At 41.8% G+C, this 12,479-nt stretch overlaps 1 protein-coding gene across 1 annotated transcript in view; it reads right to left on the reverse strand.

The window, feature by feature from the left end:
• Positions 1-4,716: 4,716 nt before the first annotated feature.
• Positions 4,717-12,479, reverse strand: part of TRPM8 (transient receptor potential cation channel subfamily M member 8) — a 42,953-nt gene continuing 35,190 nt past the window's right edge. Inside the window, exons 21-24 of the mRNA XM_009285103.1 lie at positions 10,099-10,289; positions 7,712-7,811; positions 6,323-6,356; positions 4,717-4,767 (exon numbers count right to left, since the gene is read on the reverse strand). Of these exons, the coding sequence (XP_009283378.1) occupies positions 4,717-4,767; positions 6,323-6,356; positions 7,712-7,811; positions 10,099-10,289 (376 nt within the window). The remainder of the gene's footprint in view (positions 4,768-6,322; positions 6,357-7,711; positions 7,812-10,098; positions 10,290-12,479) is intronic.

A 12,479-nucleotide genomic window follows, 5' to 3' on the forward strand; every position in this document is an offset into this window, starting at 1 on the left:
GGGCTCCGTCGGCACCCCAAGGCCCGGGGAGGGAGAGGAGCCTGGAGAAGAGCCCGCGGGGCCACATGCCCGAAGGAAGGGAGCGTGTGTGGGGTGCAGGCTGGCGGCGATGGGCTGAAGTAGTGGGCAGGGACAAACTCCGGGGTTTTGAGTTTTCAGAACATGGTTCAAAGTTACATTCACCATTTTACAAGAGAACAGATCACTAGAGCTGATGGCAAGTACACTGCAGGTTTTATATATGAAAGGAATGAACTAAAAGCACAGTTTTCACATTCAAGGCATACAAATAACATAGGAAAAAATAATTTCTAGAAAGGAAACTTATTTCAATAATTTATGATGCAAGCTAACTGCCACAGAAGTCAATGAAAACCTGAGTCCTTTATAAACTTTTTAACAGGAAAACACAAATATTTCCACAGTAAACAAGTTACGCTGCTATTGGTAGTGCTATATCCCCCAGGATCGTGTAATGCACAGCATACAGTAAAGTTAGGTAATGTGAAGCAGCAAGAAAAGAGCAGTAACCTTTCTGATAATGCCTCATCACAGTTTTCCCTGTAAAACTATCCCACTTTCAGCTACAAAGACAAGCAGAGCAGCAGCTCCAGTAAACGATGCATGCATGTGCTGGTTTTGGCTGGGGTAGAGTTAATTTTCTTCATAGTGGTTATTATGGGTGTTTTGGATTTGTGCTGGAAACAGTGTTGATAATACAGGGATGTTTTAGTTACTGCTGAGCAGTGCTGACACAGAGTCAAGGCCTTTTCTGCTCCTCACACCACCCCACCAGCGAGTAGCCTGGGGGTGCACAAGAAGCTGGGAGGGGGCACAGCCAGGACAGCTGACCCAAACTGACCAAAGGGACATTCCACACCATATGACGTCATGCTCAGCATATAAAGTTGGGGGAAGAAGGAAGGAAGGGGGGGATGTTTGGAGTGATGGCGTTTGTCTTCCCAAGTAACGGTTACATGTGTTGGAGCCCTGCTTTCCTGGAGATGGCTGAACACCTGCCTGCCCATGGGAAGCAGTGAATGAATTCCTTGTTTTGTTTTGCTTGTGTGCGCAGCTTTTGCTTTACCTATTAAACTGTCTTTATCTCAACCCAAGAGTTTTCTTACTTTTCCGATTCTCTCCCCCATCAGGAGTGAGCGAGCAGCTGTGTGGTGCTTAGTTGCCAGCTGGGGTTAAACCACAACAATGCATGTGCTGGCCTCCTCAGTCAGTTAGCCGCACCTTAATCAGCTGCATCCTAAAGTAGAAACATTCACCATGTACAACAGCATTTCATATCCCTGTACTGAAGCAAACACCAAAACACACAAAATGGTCTTGTCTTGTCTTCACCATCTTGGACTAACATGTTTTCACAGCACACATGGACTGGAAAATGCTATTGTGCACAGAGGCAGGCCTGCACACAGGCTCTGGTTTCTAGCCAGGCAGCAGATGGCTGTATTTCCACTGGTCAAGGTGACTCACCTGGGGAGTGTTCTGCTTCAGCAGAAATTCTCTCTCCGTTTACCTAACCACTCATCTGGAGACCTCATGTGGCACCCATGTAAGCACCCATACATTCTGCCTGACAGCCCTCAGACTAGCTGCAAGTCATGGTAAAGTGTATGGACTATGATAGCCATTGTCAGCAAAATGAAAATACCTAAACCTTCAAAATCAAACATCTTGGGAGATCATTCCTAGACACTGGAGGTGAAGACGGACACAATGCTTTGCAAGGTAAATAAATGCCATTCGTAGTGGTTTCCCTTCAGTTGGTAACGCATCCAGTTATACGACACAAAATGCCACAAGATTCAGCTGCTATTTTAGACAGAAATCAGAAAGAGCAACCTCACCATAGCAAGCATCACAGTATTTAAAGCTAGCCAACAATCTCTTCTCCATTTAAAAAATGCAAACATCTGCAAACAGAGGTTTGAAAAAATTCAATTAATTGCAGTGCTCGAAGTATACAAATTATCACTAAAGAAACAGGCAGGATTGCACACGAGGCCTTTGGAAACACTCTCTAGATGAATTAAGTCTCTCCCATGCAGGGTTGTAATAGTTGAGCTTCTGCACTGCTGCACAGTTCCAGGTAGAGCGGGAAGAAGTCCACACTGTTCATGTAGAGTCTGAGATATGGGTGCACGGTTGGACCAAAGGCTGTCTTTCCTCCAGGGGATGATGCTGAAATACACTGTATTCTGGCATGCCAGCATTACAGACCTCAGCAGGTCTGACTGACAGACCATGCAAGTAACAAGCTAGATCTGGCTACTACACGAAAGAAAGGGAAGGGAGATTGATTCATTAAGACAAGCAATTAGTGGCTAAAGGAAACCATGAACAGGCCCCTTTGAGTGAAATTGAAAAGCAAAGTGATTTTGGCAGCAGCAGCAGCACGCTTGGAATTAGGAGTGCTTTTTAACAGCAGCTGACAAGGACTAATTGCTGCCATTGAACATCAGGGGAGATGAGGAAAAAGGACAGTTTGGGTAACATGGGAGTCCTGCCAGGAGATAGACAGTCGTCTTAATATTTTACCATCATCTTGCAACAAGCAAAAAGGGCTGTTTTATCAAAAAAAAACCCACAAAACCGAAAAATATCCTAGTACTCCTGCTGAGACATTGGCACTCTGGTGGATCAGTTACTGTTTGCTTGGCGGTTACTGCCAGCTTAGAGAAATTATTCTTGATGAATCAGTACCTGCGTGAGCAAAAGAAAAAATTTTAGAGTAGAGCTCCTAGCCCACCTCAATGTTTTGCTTTCATCCTTGTGATATCAGCTTGGAAAATTGGATGTCTTGTGCAACACTGGGGATCAAGGAGCTTTTTGCGGCACCCATCCAGAGCATGGTGTCTTAGCAGAGTAGCAGAGATACTAGTTGTCAGGAAGTGAAAACAAAAGAAACACCTGCATGCAAAGTACCTGGAATGGCCAATCCAGCATCTCATATTGAAGATGGTCAGCGCAGATACAAGCACTCCCTTTCAGATGAGATAGCATAATACACACATCTGCTTCCTGTGAGACACTAACCTCTCTGTTCACACCATGACGTTAGTACAGTGGACTGCCAAGGCTCAACTTCAGAGTCAGGACAGCTCACATGCAAAACAGTTTGATCACAACTGGGATGCCATCTAGATAGTTTACCAGGCATAAACTGGAAATAGACTCCATTTTTTCAAGGCACTGATTATATATAATGAGAGGTCATTTCCACAAGCTCTGTCATAAACAGGTATCTTCTTTCCCAGGCTACCTAACCATAATTCATTCACTCATTTCTACAGATTATGTTGTTAAGACTTGCAGTTCCTCTTGTCACTGTTCCAAACACTCTCCAGCCACTCCATCATCTTCCTTGAAGCTTAGTGCTAACACTGGATGCTGTACCCAACAGAGGATTCATTGCACTATAAGCAGCAAGAGGATTACTTCATACATCTCACAGACAACAAAACACTAGCCATTTAATATTCCATTTCACACGCTTTTCTGCAGACCTGCTGTCTCATCAGATTTCCCCCCATTTTGTGCCTGTGTAGCCAGTAATTCCCAGGTAACTAAAATTTGCATTTGTTCTTACTGAATTGCAACCTATTTTTCAGCCAAACTGCAGCTACCTTTGATCTGAGCTGGCACTGTTTGAGCAGGGACAGACTAGATGATCCCCAGAGTTCCATTATTCTACAGCCCATTCTCTAGGTGACTTGGAGTTTATTGCATCCAAGAAAATGCCCAGTAACTGGCAATCCTTGTAGATTTTATTAGGTGGTTGCAAGTCATTCATAACTAAACTGAACTTCAGGTCAAGTGAATATGAAGTTATCCCTGAAAAAATGGTGAGACAACTGATTCGGGAACGTTTGGCACAGGTATAAGCTATCTTGCAGAAAAGCCCTCTATGGGAGAAGGAGCCAGGCTCTCATGTTCAGGCTGATCAAGTCATTCCAGATTATCCTTGTCAACAGCTACACTTCTTAACCTGCTGTCTTTAAAGAAGACAAGAGTTCTCTGCATCCATCAATATTCTGCCTGGCTTTCACATCCCATTGGTACCTGTGGCTCCAACCCAGTTCTTCCACAGAACTTGATGAAAAAGGACACAAGGCTCATGACCAGACACTGTACTGCAGCTCTGGAGACTTTGGGTCAACTCTTCACTCTGCAGTTTATCATATAGGACACAGGAAGGCTATAGTGATCCACCATAATGCCCCACTTTTTGACAATGGGAAAATAAACCTCATTCCTACCCACAATTCTGTCTTTTCTATTTGGTTTTTATGTTCTTCAGAGTTAAAATGAACCAATTGTAAAGGATCCAGCACAGCAGCTCCTGATTTTCCAGAGGATCTCCAGCACAAAGACAAGTAAAATAACTTTGGGTTATTCACAGTTTTTCAAAGGCAAGGGAGCAAAATAAGATATTTTAAACCCTGCCAAAAGTTGTTAGAAACACCAGATGGAAAATTGTATTTTTCAAAAAAAACAAAAGAGGAAGAGAATTTAGCTGTTATTTCTTTTCCAATATTAGACTATATCAATACAAGCATCGATAATTAATACTAACTCTTCTTCCAGAGACATACCAATTTAACATCACAGATGCTGAAGACTTATTCAAGTCAGAGAATGGATTTAAAGAGGTCTTAGGCTTACCCTGCTCAGGTAGCTGCTCTTGGATTTCAGCTGCATTCATTTGATTTTGCTGGAAATCTCTTTCAGCAGGCCTTTCAAATCAGAGAGCTTAAGAATTTAAAAAAAAAAAAAGAAGCTTTGTTTATATAAAGTCAGTCTAACTCATTCCAACAGGTGATCGCAGCTTGGGATGAAGGGAAAGGAAGAGAACAGAACAAGCAAGCAGTAGTAAGTACCTTAAAATACCCTAGAACATACATACCCTAGAAAATACCGTACAACATCAGCAACAACAGGCATAAAACCCCTTATCTGAACTCCTGCCTCCCCAGCTACCCTGTGGACACCAGCCACTACTTCGAAAGCAATAACTGACTGCTTTTTGTATTCAGTAGCCATTGAAATTTAAAGAAAAGTTTACCCCATGATTAAGGCTCATGTCTAGGGCTCAGTTACATCCTCAGATTTGTTTTTAGGACATCATCTCAAGTGAGATCCAGTGAGATATCCCTGGAGTGCCTTGCTCTCAAGGGCACTACTCCTAAGCACTGGCCTTAGTACATTTCTGTCATTAAAGCTGAAGGCATGAATAGACAAAACAGCTTGCTGTAAGGTATTCCCTCACAGAATGTGAGGTACAATTTGGGTATTACTTTTCAGTAGAGAATTAAAGTTATCATATTTCCTTTCAGTTTTAAGAGGAGCATCACTAGACACATACTTGGTTGCTCACCATTCCCATTTCAGTCCTGAAAGCAAGCTATTCTTTTGTAATCTAAATTATTTGACAGCAATCAAAAGAAGCATTTTGAAGTATATGTGGGCCTTTTCATCCTTGGACTTTTAAACAGTCTGTTCTTCACACCAAAGCAACTCCCCACTTCAGAGGAAAAATACATAATTTAATCAAGCCTTCAAAAAAATACCCATTATGAAGGTCTTTTCAGTATCACAGTCATAAAAAGTGTATTTGTATGACAATTCTGATAATGATGTGGTCTCTAGTAGATTGGTAGCCTTATATTGCTTCAATACAGGATGTTTCTGTGAATCAGATGAGAATTGGTCATTTTAATTGTAATTAAAGGTCTTCCTACCCTGCAATATGTATGGAGCATCCTTTGTTTACCTAGCAGGTGTTGCCTGTGCCATCTGAAGCACCACCAGGCTTTCCACAATATATCTGAACTGCCACTTCATTTTATAAGCAGAGGTTAAACAAACAAAAAAGTAGGATTAATTACCTCATGCCTTCAACACTAGAGGCTAAACTTGACAGAACACGTGTTTGAGAAGGGCATACTCTAAGCGTTTAAGGCCCCTTCTTCCCATCGGTGTTCCACGGGCCTGTTACACAGCAGGATATTGCAGTTTTATAAGATAGAAGTTATTTTTACTTCTATTCCATCCAATAGGGAATACTGGGAAACACTTCTTCAATGCTAAGCAAGCATCTTTCTACTTCATTTTCCAGCACAATATGAAGCTACATATGGAATCAAAGGTGCAAAGGATCACATTAAAAAAGCCCAATTAAAATGGGGTCCTGGTGACAGTAACAAAGACTGCACATGACTCTCGGTGATGCTCATTTTCCTTGTGGACCACTACCTGCTTTACCAGACAGAGGCACAATCCCCAGAGAAGTCTGAAACACAAGTACCTTTGCATCCAGTTGTCTAAATCGATGCACCATCCTGAAAACAGAAAGAGGACACAGAGGAGAAGAGTGAGGCCAGGTATTAGAGAAGCCTTGGCTAACCCCTCCCTCCCCCCTTCGCAAAACTGTGCAGAACTGCTTTGCAGAAGTCTATCTGGAGCTGAGAGATCTAGTCCTCATCTTTGGCCAAAGAGTGGAGCTAAGGCAATTAGAGTCTGAAGTTGTCAGAGGACTGCCCTCTTTGCATGTAGAGAGGTCAGTTACAAAACAGATGTCTGCAGATGCCCCTGCCTGGGAATACCAGTCTTTCATCCTTCTACGAAGGCAGAGCTGCAGGTGGTTTGCCATTGTTTTTACTACAAGTATATTAACTAACATATGAATTACTGTTAGTGCTGCACTATTCCATTTTCCTTGTCAAGACTCTTTTGCTTCCACTATAAAAGCTATTTTTTTGTATTTGTTTGGCTTCTTATCCAATGCTGAGTGCCTCTGGGTAGTCTTAACATAAACACTTACTTGTGGACAGCAGTGTCCACAGCAGGAGCAGAGGGGCATGGAAGAGTCTGGTCTTTCCTACCCATTCTTATCAGCTCTTCCCTTACATTTGATTTAGGGAAATACTCAAGCTGCTGGAAGCTAGCTACAAAATTAAGCCATCATGCACAGCAGGTTACTGTTGCTTGCTGTTTTCTAGCTTTCTTTATATTTCTCTTTCCTCTTATACTATTACTTTGAAAATACTGAGACAGATCCCAAAGATAAAGTGTCATGATCTGGCAGTCAAAGCAGAGTAGTTCAAGTCGCCAACCTTCAAATACCATCATTCCAAATAGCATCTTCCCCTCTCCAGAGGTCTTTCCTACTCATGCTATTAATTACAGACCTCCGTATAGATTGATGCCGTGGGAACGCTTGATATTCTAGGTCCGACACTAAATATTCTCTGCTAACTGCATAATGTTGCAAAACTAGTCAGCTATGGCACTGCTTTCCACAGTGAGACCTCGAAACACTATAGGAAGACAACATGTTCTCCTCTGGTGGTAAAATAGAAAGACTCGAGTACAGAAAGGTGAAATCATTTGAGAAATACTGTGACAGACATTTGGAACAAGTGTGTTTAATACATCTGCCCAGCTACTATGTGCATAATATGCCATTATAACCCTTGCAATATTGCCATTAGCATTTTACCAGCCCAATCAATTATTTCTGAAGACAATCTGCAGCAGCTGACAAAAAAGCCATCATTTTACTTAAAAAGAAAAGGCACGTTTATGCTGAGTTTATTTATGTACTCATTAGTCTGTAAACATTTAGAAAACTTGCCTTCACTAAAAATATTCAACAGAAAATTAAGAGAGTGAAGACAAAGAAGGGCAGACATACTCTTCTGATGGATCATTTGCTTTGGTATTGGTTTTGACAAGGTAATTTTCCTTCATGACAGCTTCCCATGCCAGAATTTCATCATCCTCATTTTTTGAGCCTGGAAAACGTATGTGAAGAAAAACAACAACACTAGATTCAGTTAATTTGTCTTTCCAATGCTAAGATGCAAAAAGGCTGGGTTAGTGCTTGCATTCAGAGGCTAATGATTCCCCCTTCTCTGCATCCAGAGCGTTCGCAGCCCCACTTCCCACCCATGACACAGCTCTGATAAACATTCATGGATTTTACTGCATCCCCGTGGCAACCAGAGTTGGTTAAAAAAAGAAAATATGAACAAAAAGAACCAACAAGCTCCAAAAGCCTTTCTGGAATTTTTTGAGTCTTGGTTAACGCGAGTGCTTTGTGAAGTGGCAGCTGCTTCAACAGGCATAGGACATTCCAGAAATTTCCTATCTGAGTTTAAGCTTTCCATTTGTTTCTACATTATGCCATATTGGATCATTAAGAGTAACACGTGTTAAGAACCATGTTATATGACTTATCATTGAACAAAAACATTCCAAAATGATGAAGCAGTCTTCTCTAAAAAGCATCTCCTGTTGATGCTGTAAATTAAAGAGTGACACAGAGTAAACCACTTTAAGGCATCAAAGTCCTCCAGGATAATACGTCTGCATTTTATCCTGTTCCAACAGGACAGCACAAACCACATGCGTTTTAACAAAAAAAAAAGTTAGCCAAGACAAAAGAAGCCCATAGCTGGCAAATGAGTGAAGTCCTATTTCCTCCATTCAGTGCTCCTCTGACCTCACACAGCCTCAGTTGTTCTCCCAGATACCAACAGGCATTTAAGCACCCGAATCCCAACCATTTCCATAAGAGTTAAGTGGGGAAGCCAGGATTTTGCAGTAGTCAATACATTAGTGTGTTTTCTCCGTGCAGTTCTCAGTTCCTGTCACCAGCTCAACCACTGATATTTTGGCTCTAATTAATTCTTTCATTTGCTTTTAGAACTGCAACATCAACTGTGCATCACTTGGGCAGAAATATCTGCAGTTAAACAACCTCCCCAGCAAGGCAACCAATGAGTGATTTGGACAGCCAAAATGATTTAGTCAGTGCTAAGGAATTTTACACCCCAAAGCAGGCATCTTTCTCCTAAACTAATAACAAATCCAGCCTGTGCTGCAGGGCAACAGTCAGGTTGCTGATGGATGGGAATAAGTCTGTCAATTAACTCAATTTATCCTCTCTCATCTGCTTCTGAATGGCACTTAAAAAAAAGAGAAAACACTCCACTTCTTTGGGAGAAAGAAGCTTGTTAACACAATTCATATCTGTGCCCTCTGACAGAGTAAATAAGGGGGAAATAGCTAGAGGACTGGCTCAGCCACTCCTGCGTTTTTGAGGCAGGTTGCCCATTTGGCCATGCCCAGAGGGCCAGGAGACTGCATTCTCTTTCAGTCACTCACCAGCAGGCAGAAGAGCCTCTGAAGACAATTGTGCTCTACTAGGCTGCCCTAGCAGCTACGAGCTGTATTAGCTGGGAGACTGTAATGGAAGGACAAAAAGAAATGCAATTCCAGAAGGTAGAGTGGCAAGCAGAGACTAAGACCACCTCTTGTACAGTTTACCTAAACATTCAGAGCATGCAAGATCAGGGATCTCTGCCACTTGGGAGCAGTGCAGGAGGGATGCACTATCAGAAGCTAATGGCAAATGGGATGGTTTACATTTTTCATGCAGACCATGAAGATGACTGTCAGCTGCTGCAGGCTGCAGATGAATTTATTCAGTGCTCTAATACAAAAAAAACCTTTCAAAGCTAGGAAGCAGCATAGGCAGCCCTGAACCGATAGGATTAATTTGAAGACTTAATTGATTTACAAACATAAGGTAATTCTGCCTCGAAATGTCTTGGACAAGAAAGCACTGGATAACTCTGCACAGTACTCAAGCGGAGCAGGTCTCATGGTAGAACACAAAAGCTCTCTAACCAAAACAAAACCAAAGCTATTGGAGGGTGGGGGTCACAACAATGCTCAGTTGGAGTTTTAGCATAAGGAGTTAGGAATATAATTCTCCATATCCCAGAGAGCATGCACCTTGAGTACTGAAGGAAGATTATGGCTGAGAAGCAGCCAGGGGCTTTGATTTGAATCTTATCGAAGAGATTTCCAGCAACACAGTGGTTTTGCATTTGATGGAGAACATGAATGAGCTGCTCCTTATTTACGGTACAACCACCTCCTCCAAGGTCTACACTGCCCTTGAAAATTTCCCAAAACACTAACTGCCTGGTTTAAGCACACCATGCCATGGAAGTGTTGCAATGCATCTGCCACAGAGCTGACTTCTAGGCAGTAAGGAATAATCCTACTCACAACACATAGATGGCTCTTTACTTTCTTTCTTACAGCAGCATTTGAAACATTTCCTCATCACCATGAATATGTAGGCAAAGATGACGAAAGGGAAGGGGATAGTCAAGCGACTGCAGTATTCTTGGACCAAGAAGTAACGCTGGAACTTCCACACCTGGTCGTTGTTCTCTTGTACTGATCCAACGGTGTAACTAACAGGCAAAGAAAGAGAAAATACATACAGCGTTAGTTACTCACCAAAGAACTCCATCTCAGAGCCAAGTAACACAGTGTTTCTCTTTATTATACCAGGACATGTTTTTGTAAAGTCATCCTGCAGCTGGTAATTTTAACTGATTAGGAGGTTAGTGAGTTTGTCCTCCTTTTTAGAGAGAAATCTGAAAACAGAAAGAACTAAAACAGCAGGAAAAAAAACCCTGAAGTTACAAATAAACTGGAAAAAATAGGAACAGGGAGAAAATACTCCACATACTTTCACTACCTTAGCTCTAGGCAATTTTCTTCCAGCCTAGACACATGAGAACAGGATGCTTCTTTGCAAGATACTGTGTCTCATTAATTCATCAGTTAACTTCTTTCTAAGCAAAACAAAACCCTAAAAATAGAACATTTACAGAAAATGAAAAGCTCCTGAGATTTTTAGTAGAGGCATTAAGAATGCACCAGGCATGGATCAAACCTACTGTACTAAGCACTGTACAAACCCAGCAAAGCAACAACCACAAGAGCAAACAGCTCACAGACTGCCTGACCTTTCTTTGCTGACATTAAATGGCAGATGGATGTTTCCAAAATGTCTGTGTTGAGATCCTAACGGACCCTTACACGAGATAAGCTAAAAACTTCAGGTGGTGAAAATTATCTATTGTTTTAGAAGATAAATACAATCCTGTATTTCAGAAGTATCTAAAATGTAATATTCATCCTTTTCAGCTAGTGCATGCTGGACGCAAAGAAAAAGTTGGATTCTCTGTTGTTAAAATTAATATATATTTGTAATTACAACATAGACACACTATATGTCTAATAGACATCGGCATTATTAAAGATTGACAAATACTATGTACACACTGGTCTTAAGAAGAGCCATCACAGATTCACATGTTTCTAACTGCATGAAGAAAAAAACATTGGGATTGCTGTTTGCCCACCAGGCTTCCTGAGTTCAGTACAACACAGCACTCCTGCTTGATCAAATCATTCAGTCTATTGTTAAAATTAACTATGCAAAGCTCTGAGAATGTCATTAGACAATTCATGCTGCGTCCTTCCACAAAATAAGCTGAACTGGCAAAAACTAGGTTTTTACTGGCATGACTGTACAAACCAGAACTTTTACCGTTAGGTGCTGTTAAAGTAAGCGTTGTAACAAATATCAAAGGCTTCTAGGGTAGAGCTGGCTTACTGCTATACTTTCCTTTATTAATGTGAATTGCTTTCACTCTTTCTAGGGAGTATAAGCACCGTCTTCTGTCCCCAGGTCCTGTGCAGGTTAGGAAAACACATGTACAATAAATAGATATGCTGCACCATATCTAGCTGGCTTGCCAAAAGTCACATTTCTGTCTTTGGAGCCCAAATCAGCATCAGAAGAAAGGTTCAGAGCAGAGGGGAGAGCAGATCCCAAAGCTGAGGGGTTCTCAACTCATCACACTAATACATCTTATCTCAGGCCAGGAAAAAGTGGCACTGGCATTCAGATGGGAGATCCTCTTGAGGCAAACCAAGAGTCCTTAGCAGTTCCTGTAAACACTCTTGTTGCCAAAGCAAATTTCTGCCCAGTCTGTCACTGCCAAAGTACCATCAAAACACACAAAAATAAACATAGCGGACCTCAAGAATAATGCCCAGGGGTTGTAAGTATTTTTGTCATGCTGCAAGGGAGTGTAAAGCAGAAAAGCAGGGCTGGGAAGAACAGAGCCACAGCACCGATCCAACTGCATTCACAAGTCGGAAGTGAGACAGGAGGGCAACACACTCCTGAAGTCTGATATGAAGGACTTCCCATTATTGACTCAACTCTGTGTCAGAGCTGGCAGTGTAAACAACAAAGATTTCTGGAAGAAGCTGAGGAATTTCCCTGCTCTTGCTGGTCCCAATGCAGTCAATATATATTTGATAATGTGCACAACAGCCACCATTTTTATTTGGCAATTCAGTGCTGGCTATGTGATAAGGTCAGCAGTTACCAGCACCACATTTCAGATATCTGATCCATCTGCATGGTGTAACACCTCACAAGATGCCAGAATAGGCCTCCTGACTGGTAGACCCACAGACAGATAATTTACCGTATAAAAACAGAGGTGATGGCATTTTTCAAGACAAAGTCCTTTTGTATGTCCCAAGGAGATGCGGCCCATTGCCTGTGGTATAAGTCA

Source organism: Aptenodytes forsteri, unplaced genomic scaffold (genome assembly GCF_000699145.1).
Source record: "Aptenodytes forsteri isolate BGI_AS27 unplaced genomic scaffold, ASM69914v1 Scaffold264, whole genome shotgun sequence".
Taxonomy (NCBI): domain Eukaryota; kingdom Metazoa; phylum Chordata; class Aves; order Sphenisciformes; family Spheniscidae; genus Aptenodytes; species Aptenodytes forsteri.